Source organism: Diabrotica undecimpunctata, chromosome 7 (genome assembly GCF_040954645.1).
Source record: "Diabrotica undecimpunctata isolate CICGRU chromosome 7, icDiaUnde3, whole genome shotgun sequence".
Taxonomy (NCBI): Eukaryota; Metazoa; Arthropoda; class Insecta; order Coleoptera; family Chrysomelidae; genus Diabrotica; species Diabrotica undecimpunctata.
In genome coordinates this window covers 19,975,273-19,999,437 of record NC_092809.1, presented here as the reverse complement: position 1 = coordinate 19,999,437, position 24,165 = coordinate 19,975,273, and the positions used below count along the sequence as shown (strand labels likewise).

Below are 24,165 nucleotides of genomic sequence, written 5' to 3'. Positions count from 1 at the left end.
TTAAACTGCAGCAAAATTGTCCTTTGTTACAACTTCAGTAGGGTGCTCTCTCCGAAACTTTAATACAGCACATTTCCATCCTTCTTTTAAGGGCTTAAAAATGGACACATCTGCAGGTTGCACGATTCGAGTCGAGTTAGGGTACAGAGCAATTAGAATTATCTGTAGCTTTGTGCATAATTCGCTAATTTCATAGGTTAAATGTGTGCTGTGACCATCGACGAACAAGGCTATTGGAAATTTGATGTTATTTTTGCTTACGTAAGGATAAAGAATGTTTCCTATATATTCGTAGAACAGCTTATTTTTTATCCAACCGTTATCACCGTATCCAATTCCCCAGGTGTCAGGTACAGATTTAACAATTTCAACTGGCAGTCTTTTGTAAGCATAGATAATCATAGGTGGGGTCACAACACCACAAGCTGAAAATGTAAACATCACTGTGATATTGTTTTTTGAATGATGTTGTATATTTCATAAACGTTTTTCGCTCCTCTTGGTGCAAGTCAAAACAGGTTCAAACAACAAGCTTTTTGTTCTTTGGGCAAAGCCAAAAACAGGTTTCGTCTTCATTGTAGATTCTGCTGGGATATTCAAGAATCTCAAATAATTGTTTTTCCTATAAATAGTCTTCTACATTAGTAAACCAGTTTCTTATGTCTGCTTCGGCTACAACTGAGCTAGCTGCTGTTATTCCTTCTGCGGTTCTTAGAGTTATATTTGGGTGACGTTTTAGGAAAGAGTGATACCATCCTCTTCCTGGATGGTTATATTTCAACGGATTTTCTCTAGGAGCTGCGTCAAGGAAATATTTCACAGAAGCTTTGAATGTCTTCCATTCTACGAGGAAATACTTTCTTGTATATGGTCAAAATCCATCTTTCTAGAACTGCTTCTTCTTCTGAAGTTAATACTGGGTGAGGTCCAAGAGAAACTTTATTATTAAATCTGACACTTGACCGGAACTGAAGTGTTGCTCGAGGAATCTGATATAACTTGGAAGCTTCTCTTTGACTCATACCATTTTCAATAGACTCTAAAGCCTTAATTATATCTTCTTTATATTTTTTTCGGTAAGAAACACCTTCACAGACCTTTGGCATGTTATAACTGAAAAAAAAAAAGATTGCGATAGTGATTGGCCATATTGAAATATAGTAATTAGCCTACGGCCAACGACTGTTTACTCTTAGAATATTAAAGGTGACAATAAGAATAATGTAATTTAGAGTGCCCATTTTTATTGAAAACAAATTATATCTGAAAGTTTATTTTAGAAATTTATCACAGTAATTGGCCGGCCGGCCAATAACTGTTTATATACCTAAATTATTGATATAGTTATTGGCATAATAAATTCGCGCGTTTTTTGTTATCTAAAAATGTTTGGGGCCTAAAATTTGATCAGTTAGAACCTTAGTTAAATATATCATGCTAAATTATATCTATATCCACAACGATTAACTTTATAATGGATCAAAAACAAGTGTACAATCCTTAAGAAATTCGTAAGATTTTACCTGTGAACAACTAAACTGGCGACAGCAAGAAGTAATCACAACCTTTAAGCACTTTATTGTGACTGTAGCCAGATGAAACTTTAGGTGAACATTAAGCGACGTTGTCAAAATTATTCTGTAGATTTGATTTATTTTAGTAACAGCAAAAATTCTTAATATTTATAAATTTATGTTAACATGGCCAATCACTATAGCATGGCCAACGACTGTATCATTTACCCTACTTCCGCTTAATTCTTTTTCTCTATTATTATTGTAATAATTTTAATAATAATTTCTTTTTCTTTACCATCCTCCATACTCTAGCTTGTTATTCTTTAAATTCTTTATTATCCTGGGGACTTTTCGTGCTGAGGTTTTGTTGTATTTCCCCCTTTTGACGGTTATCATTTTCGTAATTTTTTATCCCACTAATACGGTTTTCTTTTTTATATAAGAATAGAGTCTTGCGCTGCTTGGTGTAGACATTTTTTATATAATTGTGGTATTGCTCAATACTTTCAAATTCTTTCGAAGCTAACTTCTCATCTAGTCGATTTTATGACTAGATGAGACTTATTTTACGTTTTCATGGTTAAAGCTCTCTAAATTTAACCTTTGATCTTAAGCATGGTCTTCTTTGCCCCTGTTGTCCTTTTATGGTCCTTATCTGCTATTTATATAATATATAAAACCCAGATGATGACAAATCTTGTAGTCAGCGAAGATATATTCGTAGGAACAAGATCCATAGACCAGGTAATGGCCTATAAATACCTAGGTATGAGATTCGCATAGGAAAAGATAACCAAACCGTTGAGCTTCTCCGTCGTATAAGACTGACTTGGGCAGCCTTCGGCAAGCTGAACCATATTTTCAAATCGTCTGATATACCAATATGCCTTAAAAGAAAAACGTTTAATCAGTGTGTTTTGCCAGTGTTAACTTACGGTGCCGAAACGTTGACCATGACAAGGAGAACAGTTCAAAAGATCCGTGTGTGTCAAAGGGCGATGGAGCGTGCTATGTTAGGCGTTTCACTACGAGACAAGATCCCAAATCGCCAGCTACGACAAAGAACAGAAGTGGCTGATGCAGTAGAGAGAGTAGCAACACTGAAATGGAACTGGGCAGGTCACGTGGCTCGAATGACAGATAATAGATGGACAAAACGGATACTGGAATGGAGACCAAGAGATGATGCCTACCGAAGCAGAGGTCGTCCACCAACACGTTGGACTGACGATCTAAAACGTTATCATAGGAATTGGATGCAAGAGGCACAAGATCGAAATAGATGGAAAATTATGAGGGAGATCTATGTCCAGCAGTGGATAAGCGAAGATTGAATGATGATGATGATGATCTGCTATTTACAGTAGTAGGATTTAGGATCTAAGAAATCAAATAAAATTAATTATAAACATATTTAATCTACCAATATTCAATTAGGTTTTATTACAATTATTCCTCATAATTCATGATAATTTATACAAATTTTGCTATTCTATCTTTATAAGCAACTTCACCTCTTCTGATTTTTCCTTCCTCGTTATATTTATTCGTATGCAATGCATACCAATAAAGACAGAAAGGTAACACGAAAAAAAGTATTCCTGACGTACCAGTTCTCCACGATGGCCTAAACGAATCGTATCCCGACACTTGCATGGCCTGGTATCTCATTACTGCTGGATCCATCTGTAAAACAATAATTTTTAAATTAGTAGCTTATTGTTGAATTTTAAGAATAACGGAAAAACTTGAAAATATTGTCAGAAAAGTTATATTTAAGATTAAATATAGAGAAGAGAAAGACACTTTGAAAATAAATTCTGGTCCCTTCAAAGCTATGCAAAATTCTCATCATTCATAAAAAAAGAAAATATTAAAAAACCTAACCAAAGCTTCGGGAAGGAATTAATTAAACAGAAACGAAAACGTACAAACTAAAAATTGAATGACATGATATGATACAAAGAAAATAAATGAAGTTACAGATGATATAAAAGAACTATATGTGAACACAGCTGTAATAACTGAAACAAAACAAATACAGAAATCTAAAAACTTAGGGTATTCTGACCATTTCTTTAGTGGTATGTCAAAAGATCATCGAGCGTAAGCAAGAGTGTCAATATTGATCCTGAAAAACTAAGAAAATATATTAAAACGCAGGAAACAATATGTGCGAAGATGTAGGTGGGTTTGTCCTTACACCTCGTCCTGATAACTTTTCCTTTGGAGAACAAGTTTTGTCCCTAGGCTCACTAATAAGGTTCACTTTTCTATACGTTTTTTGAAGGACCACCCAAAATTCTAGGACAAATGAAAGTTTCGCCAAGAACGTTTTAACAAGTCTATTTAAACAATTACAACTAAAATTTAGTCGTCTTGAATGCATGTACAAAAAAAAAACTAGAGAACTTGTCGGTGATACGATTGACAAGAGTTGGAGAACGGGAGCTTCGAGCTCACCCAATGCTGGATTCAAACTGATCTCAACTCGCCCCCTTGACCCTCGACTTATATGAAGCATCTGTTTATATTTCGCAACCTTCAACTCTTCTTTCTTTGGTAAAATTACCTGAGTAGGTTTACGGTCGATGGCAGGCCGCCATTTTCTATCAGATGTCGCTATTGCATCCATAACGAAGCCATTTTATTGTTGCTTCTAAAGACAGAGAAGATTTATTTTTCACGTTGAGAACGCCTATGAATAACTGTTCTGATGAGACTTATTAAGTCGAAATACGTATCAATAGATACATAGACGCTTTGTGCGTGAAATCAAATCTTTGCTGTCTTTTTCATTTTATTCGGATTTACTCTGTACGAGTACAAAAAACAAATTCGTTAAGGATTTCTGCTTAGTTGATGGACATGTCGTGGAATGCAAATTTTAGATTCCCCATGTATCTATTAACATCTTTATCAACGTCTGTTATACTTTGCAATTTTTAGAAGGTTCAGATTAAAGCAGAAATCTGAATTTGTTTCGAAACTATTTTACGGATTTTTCTATCAGATGTCGTTATTGCGTCCATAACGAAGCCATTTTATTGTTGCTTCTAAAGACAGAGAAGATTTATTTTTCACGTTGAGAACGCCTATGAATAACTGTTCTGATGAGAATTATTAAGTCGAAATACGTATCAACAGATACATAGACGCTTTGTGCGTGAAATCAAATCTTTGCTGTCTTTTTCATGTTATTTTTCAACTTGCATTTGTTGTTGGGATTATTTGGATGACTCAAATAGATAATTTGGGAATTACTAATTTACTTCATTGTTATGATTCTTTGACCACTTTAGAAGTTTATGTCTAGAAAGTTCTTTTGACTACAAGCTATCGGCACCCGTACAGATTATTAAATGGTACAAAGAATTTTACAAGTCTAAACCTTAAAACTAATATACAGTGTGATAATTACTGATTGACAGATTGACAATTCTAGGGATCTACAACATATTGACAATGAAATTAGAGAAATTGGAAAATCTAGAAAAATAATATTAAAATAAAACTTGGAGATATCAATGGACGAGTAAGAAATAAAATAACAAATAAAATTGTTAGCCAATATGGTGAAGATAATATAAACGACAGTGAAAAACGAATTATAACTTGCTGCGAAAAGAATAATCTAAAAATATTAAATGACACTTAAGCATGTAATTGCACCGATTTGAATTGTTTATTTTGAAACTGTTATCAAGCTGTAAGTTCTCCCAGTCGGTTTTTTGAAAATTCCATCTTGATCATGGGAATGATTTTACTAAGGGTATTTGAACTGATTTTACTAAGGGTATCATCGTCTCTCTTCAGAGCTGCGGTAAATGAAATTATGTTATTTATAATACTCAATGTTCAGTAATGGACATGGTACGGAAAGAGGAAGATCTGAACTTCAATTTTAAGAAGAACTAGCCGATGTTATCTATTTATTAAGTCCTTCAGAATGCATCCTGCTGGTAGGTGTAAGGAAGGTTTAAGTAGTATTTCTTCTTCCAAGCTCTAGGTTTGAAGGTACATACCTTCAAAAAGGTATTAAAAAAAATTCGACAGTAAAAAAGAAAAAAGTCGTTATTAAAAAATAAAATTATTATTTCAAAGAGTATTGCATGTATTGTTTTTAATATACCTAAGTAGTTTTGTCTAAGATGTTTTAATTTATCAGAATATAAAAAAAAAACAATCAAAACATCCTACCAATTTTGGAAAATTATGTCATGGAAAGATATTTTTAGTTATTTATTCACATTGGGAAATGATTATATAAACTTAAATGAAGAATATAAAAAGATAGGTGTTTGATTGGGCAAACACTTGATTCTTTATATTTAAATTAACATATCTCAAGCATCACAGTATCTGTAAATTTATTGTAAAATTCGACAATTATAAGAGTATTTAAATTTTGTGCAACAAATGTATACACGTACCTTGGAAAAATTTAAAGATACAATATGTACACATTGCTTGAAGTGTTTTAACACATTGTATCATATTAAGGCATATAATATCATTGGATAATTGTATAGAAATAAAAAAGAAAACTTAAGTAAAAAAAATGCTGTACATTTTCTACTGGGAGGTGGTATTTTGTATCATTAGTTTTTCCTAAATATAGACACTTGGGTCTATACGTACTGGCCACACGTACATATATGTGTACAAATTAATCAAAGTTCATATTTTTCAGTGTACGTTTCTTAATTTGAATTTGGCGCCACACATTGTTTCATAGGTTATATAGTTTTATTTAAATTTTATTTTCTCCAAAATTATCATATGTATATCAAAAACATTTGTCGACAAATGTGTACATTAGATTTTAATGCCATATTTATTTATATTTGTACATTTGTACACATTGTGACCGTTGGGTCTTTAAAATTAACTTTTATTTCTTTTCAGGTAGAAAATCCGTTTTAAGCTACGCAGAATAAGAAGAAATTTTAAACAACAGTGATAGTAATGCAACTGACAGTGGTAACGATTATGTTGTAAGCTCAAATAAGGATTCTGATGAAAACGGTGGAGAAGAAGACAATGAAAATGATAATGATACTGGCAGTGAAAGAAATAGCAGATTTAAGTACAACTGTTAGTGACATTTCGTTTAATGCTTCAGTTACAAAAAAATACACCTAATCAAAGATGCTGAGGTGCTGGTAGAAGAGGCATTCTTAGGTCATCTACAACAACGATATATTAATAATAACTGAAACATAGATAATGAGTTAATTATAAACTTTTCCCTTTTTACTCCAAACGGGCACGAATCATTTGATGAAGAAATTTGGACACCGATAAGATATTTTATTCAGTATTTTGATGACAATTTCTTTAAAATAATGGCTGAAATGATAAACATTTATTACTTACAAAACATTTATTACTTATTAACACTGAAGTTGAAAGAAAAAAAATGATCCTCAAAAAGAAAAGTGGAAGGTGGCTGTTCCCAGAAGATATAACACTTTACGAAGAAAATATTAAGACTAGTTTGGATACACACGACTTAGAGAATATCAGCATCAATGAAATGAACAATAATATTACTCAAATATTGAAAGAAGCTGAAAAGAAATACTGTCCTCGTCCTGAAAACAATAACAAAAAATTAAGCCAGAACACAAAACATCTTCTAGAGGAAAGAAGAAAACTTAGGGAAAATCAGGATCATAACCAAAATGAACTAAGAATTTTGAATAAGAAAATTAAAAAGGAAGTTAGAAAAGATCTGAGACGATACAATACGATGGAAATAACTAGAGTAATAGAAGAAGAAAAAAGCTTGAAAGTACTTAGACAGAGCATGTCCATTGGAAGAAAAAACGTCCACAAATTAGGAAATGAACAGGGGCAAATCATTGAGGATAGAGTTCAAATTATGAACACGATAGAGAGTTTTTATAAACAACTATACAAAGAACAGCAATGTAACCGGAGTGGATCATTACCAAAAATAATCAATCAGAGATCTGAAATTTTACCGGACGTAACACCCAATGAAGTTCGAAGGTCAGTGCAAGAAATGAAAAACAATAAGTCCCCCGGAGGCGATGAAATAGTGGCAGATGCCTTGAACGTGGCTGGAAAAAGATTATGGCAGGTGCTTGCCAAACTATTCACTAGATGTTTGCAGGAAGCAATAACACCAACCCAGTGGTATAACGCAGAAATTATCATACTTCATAAAAAAGGGGATGCTACCGACCTCAGGAATTACAGGACCATAAGCCTACTTTCACATATTTATAAACTATTTACAAAAATAATTACGAAACGACTAGAAAATAAATTGGAATTTTATCAGCCCATAGAACAGGCGGGTTTTAGAAAAGGCTATAAAACAAACGATCACCTACTGGTAATAAAAAATCTTATAGAAAAATGCACTGAATATAATAAACCACTAGCTTTAATATTTGTCGACTATGAAAAGGCATTCGACACCGTAAATCAACAAAAAATGTTGGAAGCCTTGACAGAATGCCGAATTGACTATCGGTATATAAATATAATTAAACACATATACCAAAACGCAACAGCCAGTGTTAGAGTGGGTGATCGTCAAACCCAGAAATTCCCGATACAACGTGGAGTACGCCAGGGGGACACCATATCGCCGAAACTGTTCACTACGCTTTTGGAATATATATGTAAAAGGGCAAAACTAACCGAAAAGGGCATAAACATAAACGGAGAAAAGCTTAGCCATCTAAGGTTTGCAGATGATATTGTACTAATAGCTGATAGGATAGATGAGGCCAAAGAACTTTTAAATCAGCTCTACCTTTCCTCGCTAGAAGGGGGATTGAAAATAAATATATCTAAAACCCAGATGATGACAAATCTTGTAGTCAGCGAAGATATATGCGTAGGAACAAGATCCATAGACCAGGTAATGGCCTATAAATACCTAGGTCATGAGATTCGCATAGGAAAAGATAACCAAACCGTTGAGCTTCTCCGTCGTATAAGACTGACTTGGGCAGCTTTCGGCAAGCTGAACCATATTTTCAAATCGTCTGATATACCAATATGCCTTAAAAGAAAAACGTTTAATCAGTGTGTTTTGCCCGTGTTAACTTACGGTGAGGAAACGTTGACCATGACAAGGAGAACAGTTTAAAAGACCCGTGTGTGTCAAAGGGCGATGGAGCGTGCTATCTTGGGCGTTTCACTACGAGACAAGATCCCAAATTGCCAGCTACGAAAAAGAACAGGAGTGGCTGATGCAGTAGAGAGAGTAGCAACACTGAAATGGAACTGGGCAGATCACGTGGCTCGAATTGTCAGATAATAGATGGGCAAATCGGATACTGGAATGAAGACCAAGAGATGATGCCTACCGAAGCAAAGGTCATCTACCAACACGTTGGACTGACGATCTAAAACGTTGTCATAGGAATTGGATGTAAGAGGCACAAGATCGAAATAGATAAGATCGAAATAGATGGAAAATTATGAGGGAGATCTATGTCCAGCAGTGGATAAGCAAAGATTGAATGATGATGATGATGATGACTTAAAAAACCGTTCCTGAGAACTTTATACTAATGTTACTGAAATAAACTCTTTTGTTCGGTCCACTTTAATTATGAGTGCTCTTGGTTATCCAATAATTAAGCTTTATTGGTCAAGACATTTACAGTTGCCGTTATTGCAGACAGATATTTTCTTCTTAGAAACAATATTCATATTACTTACAATGATAAAATAACAAATGAAAAGAAGCGATACATTATGGAAAGTTTGACCACTTATCATTAGTTTTCACTAAGCAGTATTGAAGCTTCCTTGCGAAAGTTATGTTTGCGTTGACGAGCAGATGATATCCTCTACTGGTCACGTCTCGTTTAGACAGTGTATTCTAAGAAAACCAAATCCAAACGGAACTAAAAAACTACGTTTTTGCTGGAAAATTAAGGAAAATTTAGCTCTGGAGGTAGAGCTGCTCTAAGACTTTGTCAGACGTGTTTACCTAGGACAAATATTTATTTTGATAGACATTTCACGAGTGTTGCTCTAATAGATGACTTCAAAGAAAAAGGGACTTTGATAAACAGCTGTTTTCCAAATATAAATTTAAAAGCAGATGGCGATCTAAAGCGAGATGGAAGAGGATCTTTTGATTATTCTCTCAGAAATCACGACAAGATGGCTATTCTTAAGTGGATGGATCACTGGCCGGTATTAATGACATACAATGACATGACAATATATAGTGTTAATGCAACTAGGTTAGTGAGATGTTACTCAAAAGTTAGTCAAAGTTACATTGAAGTTACACAAACTTATGTTATTAAAGAGTATGACGATATACTGGTAGGGTTGATTTAAACAATAGATTAATATCTATGTCGAAATTACCATAAAACAAGAATATAGCCAGTAAGAATCATTGAACATTTTTTTGACTCTGCAACAGTAAATGCTTGGCTTCAATACAAAATGGAGTTTAAAAAATTTGCCTAAATTGAACATGTTAGATTTACATGCGTTTAAACTGGCAATAGGCGAGTTTTTGATTTTAGACATCTAAGATCTGTTGCAAAAGATGATTCTTCATTTTAAGAACTATCACCAAAGAAAACATGTGTAGGTAGACCTGGACGTGTCATTGTCAAATAAAGAATCAGAGCTGTTTAGCTCTGAACACTTGCCCGTTCCCTGAGGATCTCAAAGACGCTGCGAGATGTGGGAATGAAACATTCACTAGTAGAAGTAGGGTCAGTTGTTACAAATGCAATGTGTTTTTTATTTGTTTTAAAAGAAACTATTTTCTGAAATTTTCAAAACATCTACCTTTGTTTTTAATATTTTTAGGCGATAAGCTTTTTGTATAATTTTGTTAGAATAAACATTATTTAGCGAAAAATATTTGTTTTTTGTTACCTCTAATACAATGGAGAGCAAAATATACACAGCCCAACGGTCACATATGTGTAGATATTTTTTTTTTATTTCTATGATTTTTATGATAAAAATTGTTTCTATAACATATTTAAAAGTCATTCAGATCAGAAATTCATAAAAAAACTCTCTGCCTAATTTGGCATAAGCTCGGCACTGACGAAGATATATGCTTAAATCAAATATTTAGTTTTGTTGACAATAAGTAATATTTGCTTATAGGTGAAAGTTTAAAAATTGGTTTTGTATTTAGAAACACGTAGTTAATATTATGAGCAGCGTTGTCATCAAAGTAAATGGAGCAGCGTAAAATATTGTTTTCAATTTTACGATCCATTTCGTGAGTTATTGCTTGTCAATGATTCATTAAACAAATTCTCCATTATATGTGAGCTACCTATGTCTGATATATTTGTCCTGTAATGTTAGTCCATTAAAAAAGCAATAAAACAACGTTTTTTTAATACCAGTAATTTTTCCTTCTATAAACAATGTTCCTGTCATTCACTAACAAATATTCTAGATATAAAGAAAATAAAAAATATATTTTTCAATCCGATTCCCATTCAATTTTTGGTATCAAAAGGACTCTGATGGGAATTTAGTTTATGTTGACAATATATCTATAAATATACACTGGAGTGAAAATTAACCGGACACTCAGATTTTTATGTATTTTTTCGTTTTTAAATAAAAATTTTCTTTAATTTTTTTGAATTTTATTTTATGTCTTAATATTGTTCTGAAGCTATTTTCTTGTGGTATGTTAGAGTAATTATTATTTAAATGGGAATAAGCCACAATTAAAGGTTAAAGTACGTTTATTGACGTTTCAATTTCCACTTCGGAAATCACAAATTAATTAATCAATTAATTTTTCTATACACCCACAGCTCGAATGATTCCAGTTTTTTCATTGATGTCGCATTTAAGGTCCAAGATTCCATTCCATAAAACAAAGTCGAAAAAATATAGCACCCCGCCAACCTAACTCTTAGTTAAAATTTTAAATCCCTTGTACATAGCACTCTTATCATTTTGTTGAAATTTGCTCTAGCTTTTTCTATTCTGATTTTGATCATTTGTGGAGTTAATCATTGTTCCCAGATATGCATATTTGTCCACTTGTTCGACGTTGGTTCCGTTTATTAGAAGATTCTCGTTATTTCTTTGAGTTTTCGATATTCTCATAAATTTCGTCTTCTTGACGTTCATTGTACTCTTTTTCATACTCTGCTATTCTGGTCATCAGTCCCTGAAGATCTGTAACATTTTCGACTAAGATCAAAGTGTTGTCCGCATATCTAATGTTGTTAATGGGAACTCCATTTACCTTTATTCCAGCTGTTTCACCCTCAAGAGCGTTTTTCAACATCTCTTCGGGGAAGGAATTAAAAAGAATTGGCGACAATACGCATCCCTGTCTCACTCCACGTCTAATTTCAATTTCTTCTGACAGCTGTTCGTTAACACGTACTTTTGCTCGCTGTTTATAGTATAAATTTGATATGATCCTGAGGTCGTTGTCGTGAATCTTCTTTGATTTCAGGACATTCATTAATTGTTTATGTTTTCGAATGCTTTATTATAGTCAATAAAACATGCGTATATATCTTGATTGACTTCCAGGATTCTTTGTATCACTATATTAAGTGAAAAAAGAGCTTCACGCGTTTCTAGGACTTTGCGCAAACCAAATTGTGTATCACCTACATGCATGTGATCTATTTATTAACGTTGGTATTTTGAGAACGATTTCCGAAGTGGAAATTGAAACGTCAATAAACTTATTTTAAACTTCAATTCTGGTTTATTTCCATTTTAATAGTAAGCACTCATTGGTATTTCAGCATTTTACTTAAACTGGTTTTTATTTAAATAACCAATACGTTTGTTTCTGCTGTTAAAAATTAAATACAATTTCTTGAACCTGTACAATTATTTATTTGATTATTAATATCTTGTATATCAAAAACTACTTAGTTTAGGGCAATAGTACTATATATCACCGTTCATAGAATTTCTCTTTCTTAATTTCTCAAAGTTAAGAAACTATAGGCTTTTTTTTCAAAAGAAGACAAATGAATGACGTCATTACGACGCCACGGTTACGTCATCACAGTTGCTATTATCCATAATAAAAGTAAAACTAAATTTAAAAATCGACCTGTTTCGTCATTTCTTTCTAGTGGGTCCTTTTCAAAGAAGTATAGTGTATATATAATCACAAAGATAATCACGAAAATATATTTAATAAATATTAGTGGGTCGCATTACATAATTAATTTAATTCTTCTATAAATATTTATAAAAAATGCTAATCATTAATATAAAAAATGGACAATCTGTTATTAAATTTTTAACAATTTCTTTTATTACTAACGAAATAACTTCTATAAATATCACTAAATAATGGGTCTATGTTGGTAGGGAGATATATGCCATTAATAATCCAATATTTACACATTTAATTTTTTTTACCAGTAGATAACTATAAAATAGTTAATCACATCGATACATTAAATTGACTAAGGTAAATCTGATGATGATAATTGAGTCATGTTCTGCTCATGTATGAAAAATATTACGAATGATCCACAAGACTAGGTGCTCCCGTTCGGTAATAAATTTCCTCGTTATATATATATATATATATATATATATATATATATATATATATATATATATATATATAGTAAACTCTTAAATATTGACTCTTAAAAGTCACAAATTTTAACATAGATCAACTTAGTCAATTGCTATATACAAAGGCAATCTCTTCTCCATGGACAACCCGCCTACTGACCATTGACTTAATACTAAGAAAGTACCCCAAATCAAATACAAACTTCTCGATAATTAAATATCTTTTTGCAGAAATCATATCCTATTACCCCAACTTCTTACAAATCTTTACCGACACCTCTAAAACCCCAGATGAACATGCTGCTGTTTACTATTCTGATAAAGAAAACTCCTACAGAATACTTCTTCTTCTTCTTTAGATGCAAATCCACTAATGGATGTTAGCGATCACATTTTCCATTAATTCTCTATTTCTTGCAATATGTATCAGAGATTGTATGTCGTTAATCCCTGTCCATTGCCTTATGTTTCGGAGCCAGGACATTTTCTTGCGTCCCATTCCTCTCTTGCCTTCAATTTTACCCTCGATTATAAGTTGGAGGAACTGGTATTTTTCATTTCGCATAATGTGACCTAGATACGCCGTTTTCCTTTTCTTGATGGTTTCGAAAAGTTGGCGTTCTTGGTTTATTCTTTTAAGGACATCTATATTTGTGATTTTCGGTGTCCATGGTATTTTTAGGATACGGCGATAGAGCCACATTTCGAAAGCTTCTAATCTGTTTATATCCCTCGTTTTGAGTGTCCAGCCCTCTACGCGATATAGCAGCACTGACCACACGTAGCACTTAGTAAACCTTAGTCTCAGTTGAAGATCGAACTCTGAACAAGTCAGTACCTTCTTGAATTTTACGAAAGCTTATCGAGCTTGCTCAATGCGACATTTTACTTCCCTGTCCGATGCCCAGTCTTCAAAAAGCCACGATCCCAGGTATTTAAATTTACTCACTCTTTCAATGGACTTAGTATTCAGTGTTATGGTGGAGTTTTCAAGTGTTCAAGTGTTACAGAATACACTTACCTACAAATTGTAGTATACTCACAGGCGAGACGCGAGACCGCAGATATATTAAAAGCCTTACCTTTTTTCAAAACGAGTAACACGATGGAGTGCGTCATCATTACAGATTCACTTAATGCGTTATTGAAATTAAAGAAAATTTATACAACAAATCCCATTATAGAAACAGTAAAAAATGAATTAGAAATACTTCATTCCATGGGAAAGGACACAGCTTTCATTTGATTACCATCGCATACTGGAATATGGGAAAATGAACAAGCGTATCAACTAACAACTACAAGCCGTGTACTTGTACAAACTTAGAAGATACTACAAAATATTACAAAATACACAAATGCCAAAATTAGACATTTGACAAAATTACTGGGAAATTCAGCAACCAAATTAAACCTAAAATGCCGAAAGGTGCTGTCACACACAAATTTGTAATCAGTAAAGATCCATCACCAATTTACAACAAGTGCTCCACTTCATTGACAGTGAAATACTTCCTGCTTGACTGCCTATGTTTCCAAAATCAAAGAAAAATGCATGGAATTTCAGACAACCTTAAATTTATCCTGACAGATAAAAATTTAAATGTATTAAATTATTTTAAGAGATATATTGTATTATATTATTTAGTGCACATAATCATATTAAAACTATTGTGTTTGTCATCTCACTGATAACCCTGCCTGGTTAATGTGGAATAAGTGTTTTAAATAAAAAAAATTACATTTTCTTAAATTTAGTTCAGTTAATGTTTTACAAAATATTAGAGATATAAAAAACTTTTGTTCTTGTATTCTTATTGTTCTAAGCATTGTTTTCCTATTCTTATAATATTCTCATTACAATCAAAAATTATTTTTTTTATTCAATCCAGGTAACCTTTAATATGTGTTACAACATCATAAAGTATTTAATGATTATTAAAAAGAAGACAATGGCAGTATTGAATGTTTAAATCTAATATCGATGACTTGCAGTTTTTAAAGGACCCATTTAGGTCGTGAGTTTCGTAAGAAAGAAGACAAAAATCAAGGATCTCTTGAGGAATGTCATTTTCTTTAATTCACGAGAATAATAAATATATCCGTATTTTTTGCAATATTTTATTGCGAAGATTTTAAGTATTGTCAAACGAGGAAGTAACGATAACATAATACTTTTAACACAATATTTGCCCTTAAAATCTATATAAAAATTATTCATACCAGTTTAAGATCCCACTACAGGATCACCACGTTCATACCGTAGTTCATCAAACTTACATTTGTATATATATTTAAAAGTAGAAGAATAAATTGATAATAGGTTGCCAGTCAAAATTGGCCGCCAATATTTTTAATTTAATTAATAGTAATTAATTTTTGACAAAATTTTTGTTTCGATTACTTATTTTTTAAATAAAATACACTGCTCATTATGTATATGCATGTTTTTTTATATCAAATTAAAGCTGATGGTTTTCTTGATATGATGATATAAGTTTGCCTGAGAAAAAGTGGTCGAAAATTAGGGTTGCCAGCTATTAAAAAGGCGAGGTATTAAAGATAAAATAAAAGATAGCTAGAGCGTAGCGCCAGTGGTTTGAAGTGTCAGTTGTATGAGTTTTTAAAGCATGTGTCGATATATATATATATATATATATATATAATATATATATATATATATATATATATATATATATATATATATATATATATATATATATATATATATATATATATATATTATTAACCTCATGTTGTAAGTTTTTGTGCTATAAAGTTATAGTTTATACAATGTTTTAATTCTAATTTTATTGTGTTTACTGATAAAATAATTGTAACCTTTTAAAAGAACACTTATCCTGCCCTAATAATGACTGCAGCCTCAAAATAAAACTTTAGTTATATATATATATATATATATATTATATATATATACATATATATATATATATATATATATATATATATATATATATATATATATATATATATATATATATATATATATATATATATATATATATATATACACTCGCGATCATAAAATCCGGGTCACCTTGAAAATCACCGATATTTCATTTTTAACGAGCTTGATCGTAAATAATAATAACACAAATACAAACTAATGCATGTTTCTGAGAATTGTTGCGGTTTCCTTTGTAACAAAGAATTCCAATAGTGCCGATTTCACGGTAAAGTGCACACTTCCCAAAATGAAAGCTACCTGTAACTCCGCTTGTTTTAAATGTCTCGTTTGTACTTCGACTTTCTGTTCAAATGCAACGGACAAATGTTTATTATTGCCACCATAAGTGTTTACTAGTGCCATTATTAGTGTTTATTTTTTGACAAAAATGCCTTTGACTGTTTGAAACGACACAAATTGTTGCACTTGTGGAAGACGGTCACACTCAACGGCAAGTCGCAAGAACTGTTGGCGCAAGTCTTTCTACGGTTCAACGAGTGCTTCAACACTTTCAGGAGGCAAGTTTCCTAACTAGGCGACCTGGCTTTGGACGAAGAAGAACGATCAAGGCACTAGATGACCGTTTCCTTGTGTTTCAGGCTTTACGAAACCGGACCTCAACTGCGGTTATGCATCAAAATCGTTTAGAGGAAGTACGAAATCGCAATTTTAGTGTTGCAACAGTCAGAAGAAGACTTCGTTCTTCTTGACTATCTTCTCGATTATTTATTAGTTTATGCCTAACTGGATCCGATGGACGTGTAAGAGTTTGGAGGAGAACCGGTGAATGATTTTCACAAGCTTGCATTGCTCCAAGAATGCCATTTGGTGGAGGCTCGGTCATGGCTTGGGGAGGTATATCTTCCGACTTCTACACAGAATTACCCTTAATCGAAAATGGGTCCCTAGCTGCACGAAGGTACATTACGGAGATTCCGGAAGAACATGTTATGCCCAACATGGCAGGGCTTGGAGAAAACACCGTTTTTATGCAGGACAACGTGCGACCGCACGTTGCCAGGATCAGTATGTAATACTTGGACGAAGTTGGAATTACGAGGGTACCCTGGCCAGCTAGGTCTCCAGACCTTAATCCTATCGAACATCTCTGGGACGATTTGAAAAAAACGTATTCAAACCCATACGCCTCCTCCTAACAACGCACAAGAGCTTAAGGATCTGTTATTGAGAGAGTGGAATAACATACCACAACATGTAATCCGGAGAAAAATTGAGAGTATGCCCCGTCGTCTGCAAAAGGTTATTAGAGCAAGGGGAGGCAATACACGATATTGGTCATTGAAATTTCACTGATTTTTTACCACGTTCTGTATTTTCCATTTTTTTTTCGTATGTCTGTTTTATCAACAATTTTATTTGTTTTCTGTTTTTTTTTTCAATAAAACAATAAAAAACCATTTTTTTTCCTTCAAAACAAACATTGATGACAAATAAAAAATACATTAGCAAAAAAAACGTAATTACTGCACCAGAGGCAAAAATATTTAAGAAACTTGAAATTTTCAAGATGACCCGGATTTTATGATCGCGAGTATATATATATATATATATATATATATATATATATATATATATATATATATATATATATATATATATATATATATATATATATATATATATATATATATATATATGTTATATGAGAAAATATTAACCTTGAACTAGCTTAAGTTCGCCGACTTCAGATTTCATCATCCCATTCCCATAGAAACCGCTGAGCACGCAGTAGAACTTTGTACGAACCGTTGGCCAATATTCATGGGAACAGCAATTCAGCACTTCATACCAAACCTATAAATTACCATTCTCAGATGCCGGAACCACTCTTAGCTGCAACTTCGATCAGTCCAGTTATTGTAGTCATTTTAAATTAATTTAATTTTGTACTATTATTTAATATTTAATTTGTAACAAATAAAGTTCTTTTTTAAAAAGTCAAATACGTGATTAGTGATCTAACAATTGGCGCAAAGTCAGTAGGATCCGGTTAACGTTGCTAGAACACGTGTATACTCACTGGCAGCGGCGGATTCTCATCCCTTAACGGAACAAAGAATCTACGGAAGTCCTCACTCCTGTGACCTACGGAAGGAACACCTAGTGAAGCCCCTGGTAGCCGAGCAGAGAGAACAAGACAACCCTTAAAGAAGAAAGCATCTCCGAACAACCTCACTCCTGTAATCTACGGAAGGAACACCTAGTGAAGCCCCTGGTAGCTGAGCAGAGAGAACAAGGCGTCCCGATGTTCTTCTTTATGTAAGTGGATTTTCAATCATCTCGTTAATAATTTTGTTATAATAATTTACGAAATTGACTATACTGCAAGTCAATTAATTAAGATACATAAAAAAAATATACAAGTTGATTATCTAATATTTGAAATTATTGATATTGACATATTTCTTTCATACTATTTTATACTGATATTTTATTGACATATTTTTTTTTTACTTGCTATATTTTGGTATATTTTCTCTTGATATATTTTTATTTGGTATATTTGATACATTTTTGTTGATATATTATTTGATATTTTTATATTGATACATTTTTGCCCTTTATATACCACCACATTTTTTTTCCCTTACATACTGATACATTTTATATTTCTCCATACATCTATTTTTCATTTTCGTTTAAAAATATCTCGAAAAATGCCTGAGACACGTTCCCAGACTCAACAAGAAATCGAACCATACAAGCTTTCGGAAATATTTTCTATTATCCCAGAATTTGAAGGCGATCCGATTTCTCTTTCTACATTTTTAGATGCGTGCGACTGTGCTTTTAAAATGGCCACAGGCAATCAGCGCGTTCTATTAACGATTCACGTAAAAAATAAACTCAAAGGTAAAGCTGCACAGCTTATTAATTCTAGAAAACCAATTTCTTATACAGAAATAAAACAATTACTAAATCTACATTTCGGAGACAGTAGAGACCTGACCTCCTTAATACAAGACTTACAAAGAATAAGACAACTATCTAACGAATCTCCTCTAACTTTCTTTAACCGTTTACAAGTTCTGAATGCAAAAATGCACGCCTCCATCCAAGTAGCAAATTTATCCCCAGATCAAAAAACTGCCCAATGTGACTTAATCGATACCATGGCCCTAAACACACTTTTAACCGGTTTAGAACCCCGTCTAGGACAAATTATTAGGGCTAGTAATCCAAAAGATCTCATTGAAGCAAGCAATCGTATTAGACGCGAACTTCAATTGTCATATTTTGAAGAACAAAAATCTAATTCTAGATCAACTATTCCTAAATCCTCTCAACCAATGAGAAGACCCTCATCTCAGTTTACAAAATGTACAAATTGTGGCCGCATTGGTCATCTAAATAGTGAATGCCGCTCTTCACGTTTCGTACAGCCAAACCAAACTTTTTCTAGGCCACACGGTTACCAAAACCAATATAATAATGGACCTAACAACTATCAAAATAATCAGAGACCTTCCTTTTCATCTCAAAATCAAAATCAAAATCGTCCATCTGTTATTCAAAGAAACCCAAACTTCCAAAGAGCACATGTTTTAAACGAATACCCTGATGAAATGACGACTAACTATTATACAGACGATTACTATACAGATAATTATTATAATACCGATAACTATGAAAACTATGAAACGAATTATTATACAGAAAATAATCCGCAAACTGATAACTTTTACGAAACCAATAACACACAAAATTATCAGGATTTTCTTTCACTTCAGAATCAAAATCATCCTCCCAATCATACGAACTCCTCAACGGATATTACGAATATCCAAGAACAAATCCAAGCACTCAACTTAGACAACTTTCATCCGGATCTCAATTTTCCCGAACAGACATTCATGTAACCCCATTTCATACAATGAGTTCCAAAAATTTATATTACATTAACGATGCTACCAACACTTTTAAACTTTTAATCGATACAGGTGCTGGAATCACTGTTTTCAAAGAAAACACAGCACGCAATTATCATAATAGATTTCCTGAAAACGTTACTATTCAAGGTATAACCGATCAAAAATTGTTAATAACAGAATCTGTCCTAATTCCCTTCACTGACAATAATCCTCACAAAGTCTTTATTTTCAATTTAGACATTGATTTCGATGGCATAATAGGCATAGACTTTCTAGATCATTATGAATGCGTAATAGATCTCAAATCCCGACAGTTGCATACAAATTTTAAAACTGTCACCCTTCACAAAGTAGGACACGAGACAAACACATCTCCTAAAGACAAAACACCGACACACCCTACAGAAACAAGACAAAACGAACCTAAAATAAAAATTAAATCAGATTCTAAACAGGAATCAAATTTAAAATATCAAAACCCTATAAATGAAAAATATACTATCGTAAAAAACCGAGATCAAGACAAAAATCTTGAAAGACCAGAGAGAAAACGAATAAAAGAAAAAAACAGAATTACCATTGACAGCCGGACCGAACAAATATGCAGACTAAAATGCAACTTATCAAATACAGATGCCATATTATCAGCTCAAGAAATGGAAAAAGTTAGATTACCTCATGCATTAGTCCATGTAGATGAAAATGGAGAATTCCTAACTTCCGTACTAAATGCTAATGCTATGCCGAAGACAATCGAATTTTCAGACATTTCAATCGAACCTTTCAAAAATTCGGAGACAATCCTATCCTACAACGGAAATGATTTTGAAGAACCCGTAGTAGATAGAACACGAATAATTAAAGAACAACTAAGAATTGATCATCTAAATTGCGAAGAACAAGAACTCATTCTAGATATATGTACTGAATACGCAGATATATTTTATGTCGAAGGCGACAAACTGACCTTCACAAACGAAATCAAGCACAAAATCGAAACAAACAACGCTAAACCTATCTTCACTAAATCCTATAGATATCCTCAAATACATAAGGAAGAGGTAAAGACGCAAATTAATAAAATGTTAGAAGAAGGAATAATCCAGAAAAGTGTCTCGCCCTGGTCCAGTCCAGTCTGGGTCGTACCGAAGAAATTAGATGCGTCAGGAAAACAAAAATGGCGAGTTGTTATTGATTATCGAAAACTCAACGAACTCACAGTACAAGACCGTTATCCTCTACCACAAATATCAGAACTATTGGACCAACTAGGAAGATGCCAATACTTCACAACACTAGATTTAGCGTCTGGATTTCACCAGATTGAAATCGAGCCACAAGACATCCAGAAAACGGCCTTTTCCGTCGAAAATGGACATTACGAATTTGTCCGCATGCCATTCGGACTAATGAATGCTCCATCTACTTTCCAAAGAGTAATGGACAACATCCTCTTAGGAATACAAAACGAAAGATGCTTAGTGTATATGGATGACATAATTATCTACTCACCCACTATTCATGATCACATGTCACGACTAACAGAAGTTTTTAAAAGGTTACGAAAAGCAAATTTAAAAATACAGCCAGACAAGTGCGAATTTTTAAGAAAAGAAGTAGCATATTTGGGCCACCTTGTAACAGAAAATGGTGTAAAAACAAATCCAGCTAAAACATCTTGCATCAAAAACTTCCCGGAACCAAAGAACACCAAAGAAATAAAGTCATTCTTAGGCTTAGCCGGTTACTATAGAAGATTTATTCCAAATTTTGCCAAAATTTCTAAACCACTTACGAAACTACTTCAGAAAGACGTACCTTTTATTTTTAATTCTGATTGCAAAGAAGCCTTTAACGAACTCAAAAATATTTTAACTTCAGATCCAATACTTATATATCCCAATTTTGAGGAACCATTTTTACTCACAACTGACGCTAGTGCATTCGCGATTGGAGCCGTTCTATCGCAAGGCCCTATTGGAAAAGATTTACCCATAGCTTATGCCTCCAGAACTTTATGAGGTGCCGAAACAAAATATTCGACTATAGAGAGAGAACTATTAGCTATCGTATGGGCAGTCAAACATTTTAGACCATATCTTTTTGGCCGAAAATTCACCCTGATTACCGATCATCGACCCCTTACATGGCTTTTCTCGATAAAAGATCCCGGAAGCCGATTAGCGCGTTGGCGCCTAAAACTCGAAGAATACAATTATAAAATAGAACATCGCGCAGGAAAAATAAACAGAAATGCAGATGCCCTCTCAAGGATAAAGATTAACCATTTCAAGGATTGTGCAAACTTTCAATCAAAAATCTCATTACATGCATCGAATGAAGATGACACGGAAACTCAAGAAAACGAAGACGACGATGAAGAAAATATAGAAAAAATGTCCGAAGAACTTGACAAGTTTATCGAACTGTATAGAACAAAGACAATAATCGATTATTCTAAAATTGAAACATCGAATACGGACTTATTAGACAAATCCAACAAAAATATTGTTACATTTTTTTGGCAAAATAAACTTGAAGAACTCCACGAGAACATAATGAATGACATATTCGAAGAAAACATGGAATATAGTAACCGAAGAATTAATATTGTACACAGCAAAACTGTAAAAGATCGAAAATATTTTATTATACCATTACCGTTTGATTCCGAACGAGTAATATCACACTTGTTTCTTGTACTTTTTGCAAATAAAGATCAATTCGATGAATCAAAAATATATTGCGTCGAAAATAATCTCGAACTACCTATCCTAGAGATATTTTCTTATATTTTTGCTGACAAAGAATTAAAATTAAGAATCTGTCAAAATATAATAAAAACAGCCAGCGAAGACGAAATCCCTCAAATTTTAGATCATTACCATTGTGGTAAAAACAATTTACATCGAGGAATAAACGAAACTGTCAGAAGAATAAAGCAAAAATACAATTGGAAGAATTTAACAAAAGATGTAGAGAAATTTGTAAAAGCATGTGAAATTTGCCAAAAAGTTAAGATTTGCAGGAAAAACTTAAGTGGACCACTAGTCATAACAGAAACTCCAAAAACACCATTCGAAAGAATAAATATGGATATATTCGAATACCCTACTGGGAACTACGCTTTAACTATTCGTGACGAATTGACAAAATTCACGCAAGCCTATCCTTTGGAAGACAAAAAGGCAGTAACAGTAGTCAAGACACTCCTACTCTTTTTTCAACACTATGGAACACCACTAAGAATTCATTGTGACTGCGGTCGAGAATTCGAGAATGCTATAATCAAAGATCTATGCGAATTATACGACATTAAACTAACATTTTCTAGCGTTAACCATCCACAATCTAATGGATCTATAGAAAGGTTTCATGCCACACTCTCAGAAATGATTAGAGCAAATCAAGCCGAAAACCCAAACGATCATCCCTTCACTATACTTCCTTATGCAATAATATGCTATAACAACACAAAGAATAAGACCCACGGTTTCACACCATATGAACTTATATTTGGGCACACTGCAGGCCGACCACCAGAAACTCTATACAATCAAAAAACACTAATGAGTAAATATATTCGAGACCTGAATAATCGCATGGAATATTTTTACAAAGTAGCCAGAGCAAAAACAGAAAGACAGAAAGAAAAGGCAAAAGTAAGATTCGACGAGAATATTTCAGAACGAAGACCTGATTTTAAAACGGTGACAAAGTTTACGTAAAAGAATCCCAAATTAAATCAAAATCGGATAATCTTTTTAATGGACCTTTCGAAATTCAAGAAGTTTTTACAAATTCCGCAATTATCCTTAACCCCAAAACTAACCAAACCTCTAAAGTAAATTTTGACAGACTCAAACCTTATTTTGAATAATTTTCCTTTACAGATTCTATGGACTCCTTCCTATCGTCCAATCCCAAATTCTCCTCACTCCAATTAATAACACAATTGGAATATTTTTTCATGAAAAAGGAACTATACGAATATCTAACGACAAATGGACTTTACTTGTTTACAAAGAACTATTACCTATCAAAACTACAATATCCAATAATGACAGAATTTTGGAAAACCTGTTAGAAAAATTTTTTAACGTGGATACACCGAGAAAACTTGCCTTTCAAGCCGAAGTACAGACACATGTTAGTCTGATAAAACAAATCTCAAACTCCGTTAATTTAAAATATAAAGAAATAACCTCTGACACAGTACCTTATA

At 33.0% G+C, this 24,165-nt stretch overlaps 1 protein-coding gene across 1 annotated transcript; it reads right to left on the bottom strand.

The window, feature by feature from the left end:
• LOC140446299 (uncharacterized) lies at nt 1-441 on the bottom strand. Its single transcript, XM_072538837.1, has one exon. The coding sequence runs from the start codon at nt 439-441 to the stop codon at nt 1-3; it is 441 nt and encodes a 146-aa protein (XP_072394938.1).
• Between the last annotated feature and the right edge of the window lie 23,724 nt (nt 442-24,165).